This window comes from Crocodylus porosus, unplaced genomic scaffold, assembly GCF_001723895.1.
Source record: "Crocodylus porosus isolate Cpor-Errol unplaced genomic scaffold, CroPor_comp1, whole genome shotgun sequence".
Taxonomy (NCBI): domain Eukaryota; kingdom Metazoa; phylum Chordata; order Crocodylia; family Crocodylidae; genus Crocodylus; species Crocodylus porosus.
In genome coordinates this window covers 151,090-173,613 of record NW_017728952.1, presented here as the reverse complement: position 1 = coordinate 173,613, position 22,524 = coordinate 151,090, and the positions used below count along the sequence as shown (strand labels likewise).

General features: G+C 44.0%; 1 protein-coding gene across 5 annotated transcripts in view; it reads right to left on the bottom strand.

Annotated features, from left to right (window-relative positions):
- Window positions 1–22,524, bottom strand: part of WRN (Werner syndrome RecQ like helicase) — a 162,362-nt gene that overhangs the window by 81,378 nt on the left and 58,460 nt on the right. For all 5 annotated transcript variants that reach the window (XM_019556383.1, XM_019556386.1, XM_019556384.1 and 2 more), the window contains 8 exons: window positions 19,086–19,197; window positions 14,667–15,087; window positions 11,941–12,021; window positions 9,756–9,903; window positions 7,486–7,561; window positions 5,504–5,571; window positions 5,179–5,287; window positions 3,961–4,029 (listed from right to left, as the gene is read on the bottom strand). In XM_019556383.1, coding sequence (XP_019411928.1) covers window positions 3,961–4,029; window positions 5,179–5,287; window positions 5,504–5,571; window positions 7,486–7,561; window positions 9,756–9,903; window positions 11,941–12,021; window positions 14,667–15,087; window positions 19,086–19,197 — 1,084 coding nt within the window. The remainder of the gene's footprint in view (window positions 1–3,960; window positions 4,030–5,178; window positions 5,288–5,503; window positions 5,572–7,485; window positions 7,562–9,755; window positions 9,904–11,940; window positions 12,022–14,666; window positions 15,088–19,085; window positions 19,198–22,524) is intronic.

Sequence of the window (22,524 nt, the reverse complement as noted above, 5' to 3'; positions counted from 1 at the left end):
AACTAGCTGAATCCGGTTAACAAAAAACCTTGAAAGAAGTACAAGAACTGTTTTTCTAATGAAGCAGACTACTTGGCAAGAGTATATAGAGCATGTAGTCACGAGGGTTAAATTTTGGTGTTCACGCGCACAGTGCCACCTGATTAGCTAGAGTAGCAGTTTAGTTAGTAAATGATTGGGTATTTTCACAAGCACGAGCTAATACTAATGTACTAACTAAGGCATAAAAGAAAATTCTAACAGGCGGGGTCTCTCCCCGGAGGCACCTCGCTGCAGCGAATAAACAATCCTGTATATCACTTTAGGTACTTGCTCTGCGTGATCATTGCCCCAGCCTAGAGTGAACTGCACACGGCTTACGAGCGCAATTCATTAACAGTGACCAACAAATCTAAGTTTACCTAACTCATTCTAATTTAAGACCCCCTTTTGTTATAATTTTGCCAAATTTTAATAATTAGAATAAAGGACTACTATGCTGTGTGTCTGCCTGAGGTGGAATTATGGGTTTTTTTATTTGGCAAAAGCTGTCTGAAACAGTTAATTTTTCCTGAGAACAAGGTTATGGTAAAATGTGTGTTTTTGCCCACGTTAAAATAATTCTTATAATATTTCTATTAAGTTGTAGCACCTCCAAGCTTCAGAGAAGGGACTGGAAGTTTGACAAGGGAAATTATTCTGGTGTCAAATAACTGGCTTTTCCCACACCCAAGAAAGACTCCCCAAATCTGGCCAAGTAAGCAGCTTTTAAAAATATCAGTTCCCATAGGAATCACAGTAGAGGTTGGAAGTTGATATCATTATTCTCTAGAGTCCATCTGCACCCAAGACACAGCTTTTGTGTGCCATCTGGATTGTACATGCACCACCCTAGAGGTACAAAGACTAAGAAGGTCTTCCCTCAAAACTGTTCCTTGTAGTTGCTATGCTTTCTGTGCTGTTGTCCTCCATCAGGACTGGGAAGGTGATGTCCTTCAGCTGCAGGAGGAAAACCTTGAAGATCAAAATAAATCATTTGTTTTCCTCTTCGTTCTCTTTACCTGGAGCCCATATATTAATGGAGCTTATCAGCAAAAGAAAGCTGGGTCTTCTGGTCATGGAACAGCCTTTACAAAGCTGTAAATGGAGGGACTCTTATTGCTCAATAGAGCCAGAGAGTCAAGCACAGAGCTATGGCCAGTACACATTTAGAGAGGTTGCACAATCATGAGTTCACATCACAAATAGCTAAAGAGGAGTAAAACGAAGTTGTGCCAGTACCTGGAGTTTTTATTATATCAGACTTATTGTGCCAGGTCATGAAGATGGCTACGGTACCGACTTGGTGGAGGACCTTTTCCATCTCTTGAGATCCAGAGCCTGAACAAAGGCAAGGCCCTATAGATCCAGCAGGTTTCCTTGACTTGAAACAACTCTGCCATCAGCTTCTTCCCCCTACCCCAGCACCATCTTGGCTACCTGTACCAAGGGAAAAGCACTCAGCCAGCCTGCATACCCTACAGAGCCAACAGCTCTCCCTGGTGCCACCTTCTGATAAATAACATTTAAGGATGCTCCTTGGTGTTGCCCTTTGACAGGGACAGAGGATCTTTATTATGTCCTTGTTTTAGTACTTTTGAATTGAATGTTGTGTTTGTTGGAGGGACTCAGGGGAGATATGTGCTTTTTTTGGGACAGCCACAGACACTCTGTAGGACAGGAAAGTATGGGTATGGAAGAGACATTAGGGGAGGGTAGAGGGATCTCTCCTGGGTGTGATAGGTAGGGCACTTGGAACGAGAACAGGTTTCTTATAATTAGACATGAATGGGGTTGGGAAAATTGGGAGACACTGCTGGAATTTGCTGGAGAGTTTGTTCTTATGGGTGATAGACAGGAAAGCGGGAGTGAGTTTTCAAGTTCCGGGGTATCATTTGGGGAGTCTAATGTTCTCTCTCATTTGTGGGTAGTTTGTCATTTATTGTAACCCACCATGAAGCTTTCTGGTTAGGATGGGATATACATCTAAACAATATTAACAATAAAATGTCATGGCATCTGCAAGGCCTGTCAGCACCAGAGATTTCACCTGCTGAGATCTATGCACTTCTGTGTAGATCACACGTGGTTAGGTTACTTGGAGTGAAGAGGAAGGGCTGATACAGTTAGCCCTGATGCTTTATTAGAATCTGCAGAATCCCTGCAGTACAGGGCCAAAAAGTTTTTCAGGGAAAATTATTTTTGCACAGGGAAACCAATACCTGAGATAATCAAGAGGACTTCCCTGAATGAGGCTCTGTCCTATGGGAATGGGGTGGAGACAAGCCCTGCATTTTGGTAGAGGTCCAAGCCCTGAATGCTAACTTTGAATGACATGGTGCTGGAGATAAGAAAGGCTGCCAGAGGGAGAAGGTGCTGGATGGAAGAGCTGACAAGAAGATTTAGTGCTTAGGTCAGAGGAAAACCCCAGGGATTTGTCCAAAATTTGATCTCCTGTTCCTTCCTGGTCCCCAGCTGGAATGGTCTGCCAGTGTCACCAGTGGCCCCAATGCAACAGAAGTACCTGGTGTACATGTCAAAGGGCAGTATAAAATCCATGCATGATGGACACCTCCAAAAGCCCAGAGATTTTAGAGAAGGTATAATCACAAAAGGGGAGAGAAAAAAAAAATCATTGGACAAAAGTGTCACCAAAGCTGAGGGAAAGGAAAATATTTCTACATAGGCAGAAGAGGGCACTAAGTGTTCAAAATGGTGGTACTTTGTGGTACAGACAGAAAACCACTGAACTGTTAGCACCAGGGGGACAATCCTAACACCAGTATTTGGATCAACAAAACAGGCTGAACCATGTGACAAGATTCAGAGGGTGCTAGGAGAATCACAGGACTCACAAACCCACTTTCGGTTCCTCTTGCAGAGAATGGATTTTTGGTTGTAACCACATTGGTCTAAGGACATATGCAGGCAAGGTTCTTTGGGTAGATGTGATAACTTTTATTAGACTAATTGTGTAGTTGGAAAAAAGTTTTTTTGCCAGCCTTTGGGTGCAATCACCCTTCTTCTGGCATAGGAAATCTCTGCTGTTCTGAGACTCCAAGGAATGAAAGAAGCTAAAAGTGTGATAGGATGTCAGTGAAAATGTAAACAGGTGGAAATTAGGAAAACAAAAGATAAGAGCAGGGAAGGGAGGGAAAAAAGCCAAGGTGAGTAAGGGACACTCTACAATAGCAGATATTCAAGGTAGAATCATAGAAGTAGGGTCGGAAGAGACCTTGTAAATCTTCACGTCTGACCCCCTGCCTGGGCAGGAGAAAAACTGGGCTCATATGACTCCAGCCAGGTAGGCATCAAGCCTCTTTTTAAAGACCCCCAGGGTAGGAGCCAGCATCACTTCCCTTGGAAGTTGGTTCCAGATCCTAGCCACCTTGACTGTGAAGTAGTTCTTGCGGATGTCTAATCTAAACCTACTCTCCAACAACTTGTGGCCGTTATTCCTTCTTATGCCAGGGGGCACTAGGGGATACAAGGTCTCTCCCAAACCCTTCTGGTCCCCACTAGTAAGTTTATAGACAGTCACCAGGTCCCCCCTCAGCCTTCTCTAGAAAAAAGGCCCTTGCAAAAAACATTTTTTCCAATTACTCAATTGGTTGAATAAAAGACCTAACATCTACCCAAAGAACCTTGCCTGCCTCTCGCACAGAATACCTTTTGAATGGCATGATAGCTCAGAAGGGATGGCTAAGGAACTGGTTGGACCAGAATCAAATTTGTCAGTGTTTTGGACTGGGAGCCACTTCTCAAAGACTTCCCTGGCATTGGTACTGGAGGATTCTGCCTGTGGGGGAGGGAAGAAAGCTATCCCAATTAAAATAAATACAGTGATTTTAGTTAATTTATTAAAATTATTAAAAAGCATTTAAAAGAATTTCAGTATCTGTATTCAGGACTTGGGTGCTAAAAAAAAGTAATGAAACTTACGCTTTGATGTTCCCTATAACATTTTTTGACTGAGCTGCTCCAAGTAAACAAGCTGGAATGTCTGACATTCTGTAAAAAGCAAGCAGAAGCAAGATTTGGTTCATTCAAAAAAATCTGTGTTCTCTTTCTTGCAATACCTCTCAGTCAGTTCCTAATTTACAACAATAAATCACCTTTTACTCCACAAATACTTAGTTTCTCTATTAGTTTCTCATAGAACTTTAGCAATGGGTTTTCAACATCTAAAATCTTCAACTGGTTCTTTACTCCGCTAGATTAAATCAGCTCATTTTGAAAATGTCAATATATTAGTGAAACTTGATTTTCCTTCACAAAAAATGTGATAGTTAGATCTTATCATATCATAATCTTCCAGGTGGTTTGTTACTCTATTATTGCCTTAATCAATCCACTAGCTATAAAGAAATACTTATTAACCTGTTACTCTTGGATTTTTGCGCAAGGTGGAGGCAGGCTGCCCTCCGCGGGTCTAGGGCCAGGAGCTGCTCTTGCCTCTTCCTGGTGGGGGGGCTGGGCTGGGCTCAGTTGCACACGGCTGGTGGTGGTGGCAGTGCTGGGAGGGGTGCCTACGGGGGGGCGGGGCTATGGGGAATTTTGAATTACAAAGTGGTGCTGAGCGCGGAGTGGGGAAAAGTGGCCCCTCGTCCTCCTGGGGTTTCTGGCTGGGGGGGCAGGGTTGGGTAGGCCCTCCTGTTGTGGGAGCCCGCCGGGCTTCCCCTGGGTCCTACTGCCCCTGGTTCCTGTCACTTTTGACAGGAACCAAAGGCAGATAAATATTAATTTTCTAAATTTTTTAGGGGCCCTGCGGGCCAGACAGAATGGCCTCGCAGGCCGTATTTTGCCCAGCCCTGTTATATAGTATGTTACACAAGATGATCAAAATTTCTGACTTTTAAATCAGTGAGCACATCTAACCAACAAGTACAGACAGCTCTTCATGAAATGGTCTATTATTGCTTACTACTTCTCCAATCTTTTGGTCATTTACAAATTTTACTTGCAGTGATTTAGCCGAGCACTTAATTATCAGTAACAGCATTAGCCTATTTATAGTTCCTTGAAAAATAAGGCATTTTACTGCGCATATAAAATATGTATCATATAAAGGTGAACCTTTAACATTTAAAGACACCAAATGCAGCGTCTGTGATTACCACTGGAGATAGGGAAGCAATGAGCTACTGTTACATTACTTACTCAAGCTGCAGTACTTGGTCTTCCATCAAAGAAATGAGAGGAGAGATGACTATTCCTGTACGTTTCATGTAAACAGGTGGAAACTGGAAACACAGGCTCTTCCCATATCCTTACACATAACATATAAATAGGATGTATTAAAAAGACTAGAATTCCAACTCCTCCTCAAAGCCCTGCTTCTTAGCTTACTTTCCCCTTTATTGTACTTCTAACATTAAAAATTATCTTGTACAGATTTATCTACATGAAATTTACTACAAAACAGTCCTAAAAACAGCTTACATTTGTTCCCTTACTATAAAGGCACATCCTAAACATAACTTACCAGTTGCCATGACAACAAGATTATCTCTTCTACCTTCTAAAACAGAATAGATCACTTTCCACTGGACCCTTGAAATCAAAAACATATTTTTATTTGTCGACAAAGTACTGTATCAGGCATACATATAACATTAGAACTTAAGTAAAACAGAGGCAGTTCAATAAAAACACTAAAGAAATATTCTTTCATGTAGTCTGTGTGGGATCCTGATTCCTACATGCAGTCAAACCCTGCTTGCCTTGCTAACAGAAACAGCACCTTTGAAGTCATACAGAAATCCTTACAGCAAGCTGAGCAGGATTTTCCTGTCTTTAGTGGAAGACTACAAAACACAATGGGTACCCAGCACAGGATTAAAACTGATCTAAAAATAATATTTAAAAAATAGTCAACTTGATCAAAGTAAATACTGCAACATGATCTAAAATACCATCTCAAAAATTTGCCAAAAAGGATTTCCCTCCCAAAAAAGTTATATATTTTTTTAATAAAATTTGAGCTACAAACATACCTTGGACAACATTTTAAGAATTATTTTATTCTACTCATTTTCTAAACAAGAACATATAATGATTTTAGCAACACTGAGGCCCCCACTACACATGCAGGTAAATGCACAACAGAAATTAATGCGTGATCTGCACAACCATGGCTCCTCCTGTATACAGCAGTAAGTGTGATTGTGGGATTGCGCATTGATCCAAATGTGCCTTATTGCCAGTGCAGAGGGACCCCAATCCTAGATGCAAATTAAAGCTCAATAGCAACCAGCTATAAAGTTAGTACACATTTTCGAGGTCTAAATTTATAGATGGTTGGAGCTTTGTATAGTATGATAAGTACTTTCCATGCGTAGCTGGTCTCAAGGCACCTGCACAATTAACCAGTTAATTGCACGATACCTGTAACATATAAATGAGGCCTGATATATAGTGGATCAATTGTACAGAAGCATGCTTTGCTTTTGCAACTTCTGGAGAAGTGTACTTTGTGCCAGAAAGCCTATCAAACTTCTCTCCTGACTATATAGTTAAACCAATGCTGCATGTTGTTTCTGACCCATTAAAAATCTATTCCCTGTACAGCAGTGTTGTGCTTGTATATCCGATTGTCCTCCCACTACAAATATATTTAAGACTGCTTGGATGCATCTACACATGCCACTAAGGTGAAGCAATAAACTCTGGTGCTTATTGTGCTGGAGTTTATTGCTCCTGGATGTCGCATTTACACATGCATCTGGGACTGCAGCATGTTGAGCCCAGTTGGAGCAACCCTGGCTGGCAGGAGACCTGGGGGGTCAGCCTTCCAGCCCAGGGCTGCTATGACATGGCTCAATGTGCTATGAAAGGGCTGCCTGGGGCACAAAGGTGCTCCCACATGGGCCTAGCCAGCAGGCAGCCACCGCACTGAAACATTCTCATGCCCCAGCCAGTCATGTCAGTGTCTACACGTGCAGTGCTGTGGAGTAAATAACTCCGCAGCAGGATAGTATTTGTATTTACAAGTACTACTCTACTTCAGAGTTAATTCGTTTCCCACAGCCTAATAGATGTGTAGATGTGAGACACTTACTGTGGAGCTAATTAGTCTGCTCTACAGTAAACATTTTGTGTAGACTTGCCTTGGAGGTGCTACTGCAGTCTGCCTTTCTCATTAAGATAAAATATTTGTGTTTACAATGTTATGGTGCCCGGAGAGAGATCTTTGTAGCTTAAGCTTCCTATTAAATAATTTAAAAATTTACAGTTAACTTCACAAAGGCGTAATTACCTGCACCTACTAAAAACAAAACCTGTTAAACATATTGCTGATCACACAGTAAAGTTCCCTGTAGATATACTCTGACAGATCCTCAATGCAGAGACTACACCTTTTTGAACAATTCCAGGCTTGGTGATGGTATTTAAAATACCTAACAATGCAAAATCTTTTTAAAAAAGGAACCAGATATGTAATGGTTAACTGAAAAACATACTCACGGTTTAAAAGCAGAATGACCAAAATATGTTTTTAAACAGATTTCTTCTTTTTCACTAGGGCTGGGCAACAAGGGATCTTAGACCAAAAAAAAAAAGGCATGTATATTTAGCTCTAAGGTGTTCAGTCCTGGCCCAAAATATAATAGGCAGTTTGCTGCTAGTGATTTTAAGGGTCCTGAACCTACACAATTCTAATAAAACCCAGCATATCTCCAAACACTCCCAGGAATTAGTGTGAATTGCTCTCCTTGATCCCCAGTTGATGTAGTTATGGATAGGCTGGCCATATGTCTCAGACAAGCTTGGACAGTCTCAGCTTCCATAGTTTGGTCCTGGCTGGTTGGTCAAAAAAGTCCAGAGTGGAATTCAGTGGAGATACGGAGCAACATGTTGTACCAGGCAGGTGGCTGAACAGGCACTACTGCTCCTGTGCAGGAAGAAGGACATGCCATATATGTGGATAGGGTGGCGTCTGCTCCAGTCCACCCACCTTGTTCCCAACACAGGAACAGCACTGCCTGATGGCGCATCATGTTGCTCTGGATCCCTGGCCAGACCCTGCTCTGGGACTTTTGACCAACTGGCTAGGATCAGACTATGGAAGCCAGTACTGTCCTCGTTTGCCTCGGCCATATAGTCACAGATATACAAGCACATCTGGCCACATGTTCAATTAATGGCATGATAAGAACAAACCAAAAAGTTGTAACACTTTTTGTGAAACAATTTTGTGGCTTATTCCTTGTTTTATCATGTCATTTATTCATTGATCATGTAGCTGGATTACAACTTAAAATGCAATTTCAGATCCCAATCACACCCTTTCTACTTGCCAGTGCTGGGGGAGCTTGGAACCACAATTCCAGGCTCCCCCTGAACTGACAAGCTGAAAGCCAAATTCCCACAGCCTATTGTGACCCAGTGTGGTCCTGGGATCAGGGCCAACAATTTGCTGTCAGCTCTGGCCCCAGGACTGCACCAAGGCCAATTCAAGACCCCACTGTAATCCTGGAGCCAGGACCAGCAATCAGATGATTGTTGGCAGCAGACCTGAGGCAGCCTTGGGCATACCATTTGTTCAATTTAAGTCACTACACAAATCAGCCATAAAATGTTTAACTGTATGTATACAGCGGTGTAGGTTGTAGCCGTGTTAGTCTAAGGACACAGGCAGACAAGGTTCTTTGGGTAAATCTGATATCTTTTATTAGACCAACTAAATATTTGGAAAAAATTTTTAGCAAGCTTTTGGGTTTAAAAACCCTCTGGGGCAGGCTGAGGAAGCATCTGCAGCTAGTCTAATCCTCAAAGGGAATTTACAGAACACTTTTCACAGATGAGCCTGTGAACTTCACTTCAGCCCCTGGATACAAAACATCATGGACTAAATATAGACATCAGATTTATGACGCATTATAACTTGCCTGACATCTGACTCCCCAGGTACCTCTCCACTATTTACCCTGCTACATTCATCCCCCTACCCTGTCCCACCCTCCCAGCCTGTCTCACCCACTGACACCTCAATTTACATCTTCATTGACTGGCTTTCCTGCATACATGCCAGCTTCTGGCCTCTTTACTATTCATTCCATCCAGGAACAGCATACACCAACTGCAGATGCTTCCTCAGCCTGACAAGAGTTTTTAAACCCGAAAGCTTGCTAAAAATTTTTTCCAACTATTTAGTTGGTGTAATAAACAATATCAGATTTACCCAAACACAGGCAACCCAAGCAGGATGCGGGACCCAGGGCATATCAGTCCATATGGGGTCCTGCCCCAATCCCAGACCCAAAGCTGCCACCGCAGCGTTGAGAGCGGGAGGTGGTGTAGTGAGTGGCTGGACATAGAACCACTGCTCCACCCAGGTCCGCACTGCCGCTGCTCTGCCCAGCTCCATGGGGCCCTCCAAAGCACGAGGCCCAGAGCAGTTGCTCCAATTCGCACCCCCAAGGACAGCTTGTACCCAAAGAACCTTGTCTAACTGTTATATATGGAACATTTTTATGGCTTGTGTGCCATGTTACAGCACTTTAAAGGTAGGTGTAGCACTCTTGTAATTTATGCTGCGATTAACACATTAAATTAAGGCAGAAATGTAATGTGTAATTATACAGAGACCTTATCTTTAAGTCAAATACGGAGCTTGATGGTACATTTGAATGCACCTCTACATGGATTACAATTTTTACTTATACCCACACTTTTCATTGTACTTTTTTTTTTTTCATTTTTAGTCACGTGTTTTATTGTAATTCAGTATTTACCCCAGCTTTCTTCTTCTTCCTCCTCCTCAATGCCCTCATCTTCATCATCATCTGGAGCAAGATGCAATTTTGTGTCGTTATCTTTCTTAGTGTCAGTGGAGTTTGAGTTAGTCAGATCCACTTTACAGTTGCTGACATCATCCAAAGTCTGGAAATTTAATTGCAGGGGGAGTTAACGCACAGTATATGAACAGACCTGAAATTTTATTCAAGACAATTCCACACAAGGTAATATACGTTTTAAATCAGTGCTCAGCAAACGTGTTGTGGAGGCAAGGCAGAATGACCCGGCTCACGTCTGAGGCAGACCAATACTAGGACTCAGATGCTACTACTCCCACTTCTCACCATGTCACAGATGAAGCGCCCCCATCACTCAGCTGTGGCACATTGTGATTTAGACAAAGCTCTCTGGTACTGAAACCCCTGGTCTGTGGGCTATATCCAATGGCTCCACCAACCGTAGCTTGGCAAGCCCTGTTCTACACTATTGACAACATGGCTAAGAGCTACCTGCCTGAGGTAGAAAGAATATACAGCATGAGAGAAACTGACGTTGTTAGAATAAAACATCCAGTAGATCCTGGCTTATCTGAACCCAGCAAGACTGTTCCCTGTTCTGATATGCAAAATGTCCAGATAAATTAGAAATCTATATGTATAATAGCACCAAAAAGAGGTATATTTAAAACAGAAAAACTACAGTCCAGAAACACAGTAACATTATTATAAATAAATAAAAGATCTGTATCAATACACACACAGACACACTTTTTTTTGTATGTCTGGTGACCAGTTTGAGGGCTCACATTAGGAACAGTCTGCTGCAATAGCTCTCAAATGTATTACAGTTCTCATTAATTTACAGGTGTGGAAACATGACTTAGGAGGAATGTCTGACAGAAGTAACACTATTTAGTTTAGACTAGGAAATGTGCATGAAGGGATTTGATAACAGTCTTCAAATGCATGAAGAATGGTTATATGAAGGATGGAGATAGACTATTCCCTGTGACCACAGGGGACAGGACTAGAAGCAATGGTCTCAAACTGCAGCAAAGTATATTTAGATTGGATATGAGAAAGACTATTCTCATAAAGAGTGGTTAAGCACTAGAATAAGCTACCCAGAGAAACTGGGGAAATCTCCATTCTTGGACGTTTTTAATGTCAAGTTAGACAGAATTTTGAGTGGGATGGTTTAAGCAGGTCTGATCCTGCCTTGAGTAAGAGGGATGTTGTACTACATGATCTCCCAAGTTCCCTTCCAGCCCTACTTTTCTATGGTTTAAAAATCATACTCTCTCTTAATTTGGCCCTGATCCAGCACAGCATGTGAGTATACATTTTAAGTTAAACATGCCAGTGGTTTCACTGAAAATAGTGGAAATACCATATTTACACAAATCCAAGACAAGTTTTTCCCCATTTAACATGGGGGGCAAAAGTCCCTTGTCTTGGAACAGAGTACAACGTAGGGGCCAGAGTCAGAGCAACAGCACCGCTGTCCTGTCCCCGTCACCCCCTCCCCACCCCCTGCATTCTGCAGCCTCTGCCCCCTCTCCTCCTACTTACTGTCAAGCACAGCTCTGGCTCCAGCTCTGGATGGATTCCCTCAAGTAGCATCGAACACGGAAACTCCATCCCCTGCCCACAGTCAGCAGCAGTGTGCCTCTAGCCCTGGGACACTGCTGCATGGCTGGGCAGGATCCACACTTCCATGTGCTTCATGACCCAGAAGGGAATGAAGTCAGAGCCACATCTGACAATAAGCAACAGGGGAGGAAAAGGGTGAAGAAGGCAGAGACTGTAGGAAGCAGGGGATGGGGAAAGTGGCATAGGCTGTGGGGAATGGGGCAGAGGCTGCAGGGAGCAGAGGCTGGGGGGACAGGTGCCAGGGTAGAAGTCCTTTTCTGAGGTACTGCAGCCTAGCCAGTCAGTCATTATCCAGTTTGTATTTGTCCATACTGAATTTCATTCAATTGATTTCAGACTATTTCTCCAGTTTATCAAGGTCACTCTGAATCCTAACCCTACCCTCCAGAATGTCAGCAAATTCACCCAACTTGGACCAAAATCAAAATGCACTGTAAAACATACTATAATTTCATCCTTTTACTCTTGACCCCAAATGACCAAGTTTCCTCACAAAGGGTGGTATAAACAAAGAAGTTTGGGCCCTTACTTTAATCATTTCCATTTCTAGTTCTTCATCACTTTCAATGACACAGGCAAGGTTATTTTCTTCTTCCCTGGAATAAGGGTTCTGAAAAAATGTTTCAAGATTAGCTTCAACTTACTGAAGGCCAACTATCATCACACTGCTGTAACAAACAAGTATTACAAACACTCCATTTTGTTGTTGAAGATTACCCATAATAAAACATAGAAAAATATTAGTCCAAAGCTTCCACAGGAGAAGTTACAAGGTTGATTCAACTCCTCTGTAGGACCACTAATTCTTACAGAATAAAGGGCTTAGTCCATCGGTCTGTCTGTCCATAATGTTTTTCGAGCACTTTGACTGGTTAGTGAAATAACCAATCAGAGTGCAGAGCACCACCATGATAGCAGAGACAGAGGGGATGGAGCAGGTGGGCGAGTCCATCACCGCTGGCTTTGCCACCCGCCCACCTCCAAGGAGCAGGACTGGGGGGTGGAATGGCAATGTGGGGTGCTGGTGGAGGGGGACACAGGGGCAAGCTTCCCCACCTCCCCCCAGCTCCTGGGAGGTAGCAGTGGCATGGGGTGGTGGGTGGCTGTACTCTGTCCTCCCCTGGCCCTTCCCCCCCATCATTCACTAGTTTATTTATATTTATTTATTTGATTTATATACTGCTTTTCCTGATGGAGGCCTAAAGTGGCTTACAGAAGACAGCAAAAAGCACCTACAACAAAACAGAAGAAGCAAAATAAAAGACAACAGAATATGAAAATAACCTATAAAGAAAAGAAAAATGCTCTAAACAATATCCCAGCCCAGCACTGCCTGCTAAACATCTGCTCAAATAGGAAGGTTTTACAGAACTTCCAAAAGACGCCCATGCTCTGGTTCTCTGGCAGACTTCAAGAGACAGCAAGTTCCAGAGTCGAGCGGTGACTATGAGGAATGACCTCCCATGTACTTCCAAGCAAACGCTGAGCATGGATGGTACTTCTATGAAGCTGCTCTTGGCTGACTTTAGGAGTCACAATAGGACATAAAGGATAAGGTGGTGCCTTAGTTACATAGTGCCCAGGCCATTTAATCAAAACCACCACCTTGAATTGTGCCAGGAAAATTACTGGGAGCCAGTGCTGACTCTGGAGCACTGGGACTTATGTGGAAGAGGACTATACCTCCAAAATGAGGTGCTGAGGAGAAGATTAAATTCTGTCTTCTAATAAATGGACACACCAATTGATGGCTATAGTAAGAACTGGGCAGGGCTGCTGGAGTTCAGAATTAGGTTCTTCATCTTCTAAAAGCCCTGGCATGTTATATTTAAGAGATGAAGGTGCTAAGCACGCCATAAACAGTAACTTGGCTACATGGTAAAGCCGATTTGTGGTATGATGCATAGCAAACAAGCCACATAGCTATTGCCTTTATAATGTGTAACATCTTTGTGATTCATTTGCATTATACCTTGAACATGTGGCATGTCTGGGGCTGTCCCATGATAGATCCCCATGCTCAGCTAACTGTACAGATCTGGAATGGGGCAGTCCCAGGATCCCAGGCACAGCTGCCCCCTACCCGATCAATGGGATCAGGCTGAGGGCAGAATTAGGTCCTGGACCTGGCACCCCATCCAATCCCCAGAGGCAGATGGCAGGGGGGAGAGAGACAAGGAGCAGTGCCATGAGCCTGACATCAGGAAGCATCTTCACGAATGTCAGCTTCACTGTATCTTGAAGCTTTAAGAGGGCACATAGGCAGGAGCCCCAGCTGCAAGCCTGCTTTTTTAAGTTCCCAGGGCACCAGTGGAAGTAGCAACTGAGCTGGGAGCTCTGCTTCACAGTTGCAGGCATTACTTTGTGGTATGGGGCATGGGCAGCTGAGAAGCAGAGAGCTCCCAGCTCCCCAGCTGCCTGTGCCTCACACTGTGGGTCTTGATGCATGGGGAACATTAAAGGGCACCACTGGGGCAGCTTCCCTGGGTTTCTCTGCTGGGGAATTTAAACCCCAGTTCTGGTTGGCCTTCCAAGCACAGGAGATCAGAGGCCCCTGGCCGGGTTTAAAGTCCCCAGTGAGAGAAGTCTTTCGACGCTCCTGACCCAGCTGGGAACCTCTTATCTCCTGCACCTAGCAACCTGGCCAGAGCTCTGGGGCATGGGGTTTTGACAATCAGTTGATCAACAGCCCAGCTTCAGATCACAACAGAGCCAGTCTGAGTCCCCAGTATGGTCCCAGCTGTCATCTGACAATCAGCTGATTGTCAGCCGGCTGGACCTGGGCACTTTTCTTTCAACTTGCCAGTGCAGGGGGACCCCAGCATGATAATGCACCAGAAAGCAATAATGGCATAATTAGGAACTGATCCTTGATTACAAAATCATGATTCCTGCCATGAAGGCATCAGGGATCAGATCCTATGTGGCTCCCAGTAACTTTACTGGCACAGCACGTGGCAGGGGCCTGAAATGATTATGGACCAGGGGCCTAAAATTCACACATTAAATGTGAACAATACAGGAAAAATTTTAAAAATATCCAGTCTTTGGCCAGATCGTGAAGTAATAAGAGCCAACTGGCAACAGAACTAAAGAGCAACTCAAATTGACAAGTTTTAGATGCTGCCAAAACTAAAACTTTAAGTTCAGCAATTAAATATTTCATATTAACTATCACTCACAGACAGCTATTTAAAATATCTTAGTAAATTAAAAATGTTTATGCTCTGTATTGATTTACTTTCTCTCTATTACCTCAGTCACACAAACAGCTTCTTTTAGCATTTCTTCATTAGCCTGTTGCTCCAACATTTGAAGTTCATATTCAGTAATGTTCAGTGACATTAAGCACTCTCTATCCAGGCTTTTCTTGGATTCTGCCTCTTCAGTCCCAACTTTATGGTCAATCTTGGTATCTTCCGTTTCTTTATCAATAGGATGCCCCCCCTTGACGCACATTAAAGAATTATCAGAATCGTTTAAATTATCTTGCAGTCTTCTAGTGAATTCAGGTGTTACATCCATTTCTTCTTCAAGAACGGTGGACAGAATTCCAGGTCTTCTTGAATCTACAGCACAACTGCTTCCCAGTTCCACTTGATCATTTGATTCATGAAGCAACAAGCTTCTCAAGGCACTTATATTTTCTGATATACAAGTTAATATTTTCACAGTTCTATTGAAAAAATAAGAAACTTAAATCAAGCTTTAAATAAATATTACTGTCTGTCTTACCAGAATTTTTAAAAAGGTTTGCACTTCACTGATAAGTCTAACATAAAAACCCTCCCAATCAATCTCTTACAAAGTGTCAATTTGTCATTTCAGCTATGTAAGTTTTTCAGAAACATACCTTATTTTTCCTCAACTGCAAAACAATATACATCCATTTTCACTTCTAAGAATATAAGCGAAGGAAACTGCTTTCACCATGCCATGATACTGCTTAAACATAGATAGTTTACATAAAATATAACATTTACTCAAAGCGAGCCAAATACCATATTTATGTAGCTGTACTTTTCTTACCACTGAAAGAGACTGGTAAAGCAGCCACAAGTTTTAAGTCACATGGAAGAAAATATCCTAGATCATATAATGATACAATTCATCCAACAAATCTATTTTTAGTGCCCTTTAACTTATTTTATGAGCATCTTTTTGAGGTAATATTTCTAAAACTTATTTTCAGTACAAGTCAATGTGGTTGCTAATTTATCAGTTTTTGAGTAAGCAACCAGGGAGGAAAAAAATTACCATCTCAACTTACCGTTTTCTATTGGAGTCAGCATAAAGATGTCTGCTTTACTAGTTTGGGCTAGAACACAGTGGCCAACCTGTGATATGAGCACCACAAGTGGCATAGGCAGCCTCTTTATGGGGCACACGGCAGATCACAGAAGGGGCAGGCAGCACAATGGCAGATAGAGTAGGGAGCAAAAAGCAGAGCAGGCAGGGAGCACAGGTCAGGGAGGAGAAAGCACAATAGCACATCAGGCAGGCAAAAAGGATCAGAGGTGCAGGGAGATCCACAGGGCTTAATTTCTGGCACACCTACCAAAAAAATTGACCCCACTGGGGAAGAAGAATAGAACTCTAATGAAACTTAGGTGACCACATACACATGTATAACAGCTAGAGGTGTGCAAAGCAGGCCATGTTTGATTAAGATTCAGCCCAATTCGGGGGACGGTGATTTGATTAGTTGATATGGATCACTGTCCTGATTCAATCTGTCCAAATCCGAATCTGAAGATTCAATTCTGATTCAGAGAATCAGCGATTCAGCCGTAGGCACAGCTTTATATGTTTTTTCTACACACCTTGAGGTACCAATCACAGCTCGTGAATGCTGCAATGGTGGGGCGGATGAAGTGTCCCACCAGAACAAGTCCCACCTCCTGTGTGCTCGGCAGTGGACCTGAAAGCGGACCAGAAGTACTTCCGATCCACTTCTGGGTCCACCACTGAGCACGGCGGGGACTCCCCCGCACTCCCATGGGACACTCCTGGTCTACTCCAATGAAAATAAAAAAGGTTATATAACATTTGATGCTTATAAGCAGCTGATTCTATTAAGTGAGATTTGAATAAGCAGCATAAAATGTCTGTCATACAATGTCTTTGGCATTCAATTTTGGGGGTTTAATACTGATACACAGCTGAGACTATTAAGCAAGATTCTAATACCCAGCAGACACTGTATATGATCGTGAATTTAGAAAGCTATTAAGTCAAACATTCAAGAGCTCAGTTACATACATATAATCTTATGAACTGCATTATCTCTAAAAAATATTGTGTAATATGAAAACACAAGGACTTTACTATATATCAATAATTGTGAAGAAAATTAAGTGTAATATTACCATATTCACTCAATTCCAAGACTAAGTTTCCCATCCCCATTTAACATGGGGGGGAACCTCCACATCTTGGAATCAAGCATGAGGAGGGGGGAGCAGGCAGCTCCAGCTCCAGCCCCAACCCTGGGAAAGAGCCAAAGCTGAAGCTGCTGCCTACCCCCTGTAGCCTCTAAAACTCCTGCTAAACCCCTGCCAACCCACAGCCTCAATTTTCTACACCCCTTCCCCTGTCTCGCCCCGTCCTTCCCCCCTTCTCTGCGTCATCACTACAATGCCAGAGCTTGAGCAAGAGCAGGGGAGGGGGAAGAGGCTGCAGGGGAATGAGATGGGGAGAAGGGTAGTACCAAGGATGTGGCGGGGTAGTAGGCAAGGAGCAGAGGCTGTGAGGACAGGCACAATGGAAGGGTAAGTGTGTGTCTGTGTGTGTGGGGGTAGGGGTGACAGGCAGCAGGGGACAAACTGCCTGTCTTCCCCACCACTTCCCCCACTGCCTGCCCTACATAACCCTCCCTGCACTGCCTCCCCTACCACCTGCCCACCTACCACTGCTCTCTCTGCTCCAGTGGTGCTGGAGATGAATTTAAGACAATCTTCCAATAATTGGATTCTATATATGGAAAATTATAACAAATTTATAAATTTTCCACTTATAGCCACACTGGAGGGTCATCTTAAATTCAGGAGTTATCTTGGATTTGGGTAAATATGGTATTATTAATATGGGAGAGAATTAAATGAAACATAGATACACCACAAGATATTATCTCTAAGAAGAAAATGGGACCACAGAGCTCATTTTTAGAGTAAAGAGTTTAGTTTTAAATGGTTTAAAAAAATCACAAGCCTCAAATTTATTACTGAAACTATATTGTGAAACATACTCTCTACTGTTTAAATTCTCCCATTTGATAGCTCATTTACATTCAGTGCTGTACAACATGAATAAAAACTCTATTCTATTCTTTTCAAGTCAGGAAACAATTGGTTCTACTGCCACAAAGTACTTGAAGTTTTTATTATTATTATCTGGAAATTGCAACTTTTACCAGAGTATTATTGGATTCTCTTCTGTTATACTTTTTATAAGTGAGAACCTAAAGATGTCTCTAAGCAATCCGATTATCACCTCAGTTAGGTACCTGACATTTAAACATTCACTCTGATTTTTCTTGTGAACCATAGCTCATCCTAGATTTTCAACATGCAACTCCATGATGCCTGTTTCTAATTCAGTAGTTGCATGCAGTTCTTTTAATGCCTGTATTATGGGGAAAGGCCACAGTTCATGGATAAGCTTTCAACCGAGTTTTCTGTTACAAGCAGTTTTGGTTTGTGCAACCCACACAAAAAGGGATGTCAAATTGGTAACTAAATCAGAGGACAAGATTGATTTTCTCACTTTTTTTAGTTTAAACCTACATGAAAACTTGGAAGAAGGCTGAAGGATGAAACCCTAGCCTTGCTGAAGTCAATGGGGGCAATGCCATCATCTTCAACAGGATTACCCTGAGTTCCTAAATATGAAAATACTAAAAGTATAGCTCTAAGGAGCTCAAGAAATCTTGGACTTTTTCTGCTCTATAACAAAGGAAACACACAAAGGAAAGAACTACTTTACCGGAATCTCCCAACTGAGATATTTTATAGGATAATCAAAATATAAAGTCAACCTGAATCATAAAAAGAAAATGGTATTTAACATCTGAAGATCCAATCTCCTATGGTATATGTAAAGATAGATATCTATTTCTGGTTAAGTTGGATTCTTTAAAGTTTAAAAAACAAAAACAAAAAACAAGGAACTTCTTCACCCTTTTATCTCTAGGTAGAAAAAGTGAACCTGCTTCAAACTGTGGTTTCTTATGCAAAGGCAGGAATACAGACAGATGTATATTTAGAAGCACAGATTTATACCTTTGTAACACTGATATCTCATTTCTGAGCAGGTGCATGCTGTTCAGAGCCTGCCCACACAAAGGCATGGGCTCCCAAAGCTCTGCGAGTCACCCTGCCCTGCCTTGCCTTGCCCTACCCTCTAGATCAGGAACAGGAAGCAGAAGCTGAAGGAAGAAGGGGGAGCCTGGAGACCCTGCTCACAGCAGCAGGAGAATAATGCAGCAGAGTGATGCCCAGACTGGGAGCCTGAGGCTGTGATTTAACTCAAGGACCCCATGCAGCCCACAGGCCACCAGTTGGACAGCCCTGATTTATAGCATTAGACCAGATTCTAGCAACAGATGCACAAGAACACAGTACTTGACAGGGATTCAGTAGGTAAAAAGGAAATAAGAGCTAAGCAATAGCTAACCTCTCTGTGTTTGTAAGTTGTCCAGAAGTGCCAGAGAATTTAGCCAGATCCATCATCTCTTCAGCTAATGAAGTCAATTGGTTTTTCACTTCATTTGCAAACATTTCTCCATCTAGAAAAATCAATGTCTGTAGAGTTTCTTTACAATAATTTAAGATTTATCAGCTATATGCATATGCAAACAAGAGTTAGTGATTCCTGAGAGAAACCATGGTTACACAGGTTACAGTTGTTAGATTAAACAATTTTCCATTTCCAGAAGTAGCCTGAGCAGCTGTTTTAGAATGGACTCCACCTCAAGTCTAGGGATATAAGGCATGATCCAGTAGTCCTACACTCTTGATACATATGAGTTGGGGAATTCTAGGGAGAAGTCATGTTCAGAGACTAAAGACACTTTCAATCCAAAAGGTTCAGGCAGAGAAGTAGCCCTCTAAGTTCTGCCATGGGAATCAGCAGACCATAAGGATGTGGACAGTTATCACATTTGAATCATTCCAAGAATGTCACCGGGTGCATCTACACAAGATGCTTTATTGTGCTGTAGCATAGTTTACTACACAGTAAGCATGTGCGTCTACAGGTGCAAACGCAAGCAGCAAATTTACCTGCGATTACTTACTGCTCCCTGTCAGCTGGCCACCAGGGGATTGGTCCCTGCCCCCAGGAACTGTCGACTGCTGAGAAGGGCTCTGCAACCAGAGACCAAGTGGGAATTATGTCCTCTTGCCTTAGCAGCAGGGAGCTCCAAGCCCCCTGCTACCAGACTGTGAGCAGGGAGCAGGGGCTGGGAGATCCTTACCTCCCAGCCCCCACTTCACCATCTCGATCAGGGAGCAGGAGGCTGAAAGAGCCTTATATCCCAATGCCAGCTCCAAGGCCATGGAGCTGCCCCATGGTTGCAGAGCTGGACCTGGGAGCTTCTTTCTGGCAGGGGCTGGGGAACCTGTTCCCCACCCAGCTCCTTGATTGTGGGATTTTGCAGTGGGGGCTGGGAACTGTTGTGGTCAGGGGCAGGTCCCAGCCCCATGCCCAGATCAGGTGATCGAGGCATGCGGGTTGGAACGAGCTGCAGGGATGGAGAGGTCCCAGCCCTCTGCCCTGATCCATCAGTGGGGCAGCTTGCAACGAGCTAGCTGCTAGCTGCCCCACTGGCAGATTGAGGGAGGGGGCTAGGACCTGCCCTTCCCCTGCAGCTCTTTCCAAGTCTGCTGCTCCCATCAGGGAGCCAGGGCAAGGAACTCCCTTCAGCCGTCCCTGCCCTGGAAGCAGGCAGCCCCCCAGGGGCAGTATGCAATGTCCCAGCCCCTGCCAGCCCCTGGACTAGCACCCAGGCAGAGCCTAGAGCATATGGCAGCAGGGACACCTTGAAGAGCCCTAGGAAGGGGAGGAGTTTGCTGCCATTAGCAGCAAATCTGTTCCCGTTTCCCTGCACATGTGGATGCCTGCCCAGGAGTGTTTACTCACAAGTAAACTGCTCCCAGATCTAATGCATGTATAAACGCACCAACTGATTGTGAAATTGGTTCACAAATGTCCTGGGTCAGAGGTGTCCACACAATAGGCTGCTAAGAGTTTTAAGTACAATGGGCACCTTTTAGGCACTGCAGTGCTGCTGAACCACCACCAAGGTGGTAGTGAGTACCCAGACCCATTGCAATTTCTATACTAGGTGCAAGTTCTTACCAACACCAAGTTCAGTGAAGACCCATTCCTGCACTTTACTGCAATCTGTACCTGCCTGGGAGTATCTAGGGGGGACATGTGGGTGTATGGAGTTGTGTGTGGTTGGGGGAATTGCCTAGACCAAGACACTCATCAGTATACTTCAGTACCCTAAAAACTGACCAAAGTTCAGTGCATCTCAAGCTGATTTAGGGATGGGGGTGGGGTAGGGTGTAGGTCAGGATGTTTGGTTGCCTGGACAATTTCATCCCATCGGTGGCAGTGGAGTACTTGGGCAGGCCTTTGGTGCCCCCAGCCTCTAAGAGCACAGAAGCAGAGATCCAGGCATCACCACCATGTGTCGTTCCTCCCCAGCCACTTTACACACCAAATAAAGCCTGGGATACATAGAACACAGTTTAAATGTGTAACAGGTCTTTGGCTATGAGCAGCAGCCATAACACTCCCAGGTGGCTGTGCAGTCCCTGCCTGGCTCAAGCTCAGCTGCAGCCCTTCCCTTGAATCTTGCCCACCACACCTTGTTCTTCATGAAGGTTATAAAAGGGAGGCTGCCTGTGGGCTCTGCATGAACCCAAGCCTGTGTTGACCTTCACTGGACCTCTCCTGGGTCCCTTCAGTCACAGTCTAATGCTCCCAGACTACCAGGCCCTCTCAGCATGTCTGTACAACTGCTGGGCATCAGATACCTTAAGGACTCCTTGCATGGCTCCTAACCTTCCCTACACCATGCCCCAAGCCTTGCAGATATTCTCTCTATGATGTTGCTTATTCATACACTCTGGCCTCCTTAGGCTTTTGGACCTCCCTGGTCCCTTATACAGTGTCCCCCGGGCTCCTGGGCCCCTAGTCCTGCCTACTGTCCCCCTCTCTGGGCACCCAGGCCCCTGGTGCTGCATGCCACCCCCACTCTGGGCTCCCAGGCCCCTGGTCTGCCTTGCAACCATTCTCCAAGCTCAGGAACCCTCTGGTCCAGCTTAATCCTTCCCAGGGCACCAGGACCCTCTCTGGTCTCAAAATAAAGCAAATGCCACTTGCCTGTAAAAACTCAGTCCTTCTCTGCCCAGGGGGCTTGCCTGTGCTCTCAGGCCTAAGGAGTTGCAGTCCCTTCAGGAACCCTGCTGCCTAGAGCTCCACACCTTGTAGCTGCCAGGGAGAGACTCCTTGGCCAGCTCAGATTCTGGGCTTATATAGCTACAGCCTGAGTCCTCTTCCAGTCAGGTGAACCTTTCATTAGCCCCCTGCACCACCTGCAAGCAGCCTCACAGGCTGCTAGCTCCCTTAAAGGACCAAGCACACTCCAGTGCCCTGCCACAAACTGCTACCAATGGAAAGAAATTGACTAGCTCCCCAGCCAGGGACATGACAGCGAAGGAAAGCCAACAGAGGCTGGGGCAGTAGATTTCTGGATGTATACCAGAGCAACCACAGTTACTGCACAGGAATTGGGGGAAGAGGGGTAAGAAGTTGTGTAATGTGGGATGCCTGGAGGACCAGCCAGACACTAATCATGGAAAACCTGGTATCTGCACATAACACAACTCGTCCAAAGTAATACTTGATTATCCAGCTATACTTTTGAAACAGTTCAGGAGTTTTAACAAAAGATGGTCTAAGTATGTCTGGACGCTTGTGGTATAAACTGCATTTAAACTCATCTAAGTATTACACCTGTCTGCAACCTCATGTGGTCATCAAAATGATCACCACTATACTAAAGCTGACCATTTTCTACCCTACACAGACTAAATGTTTG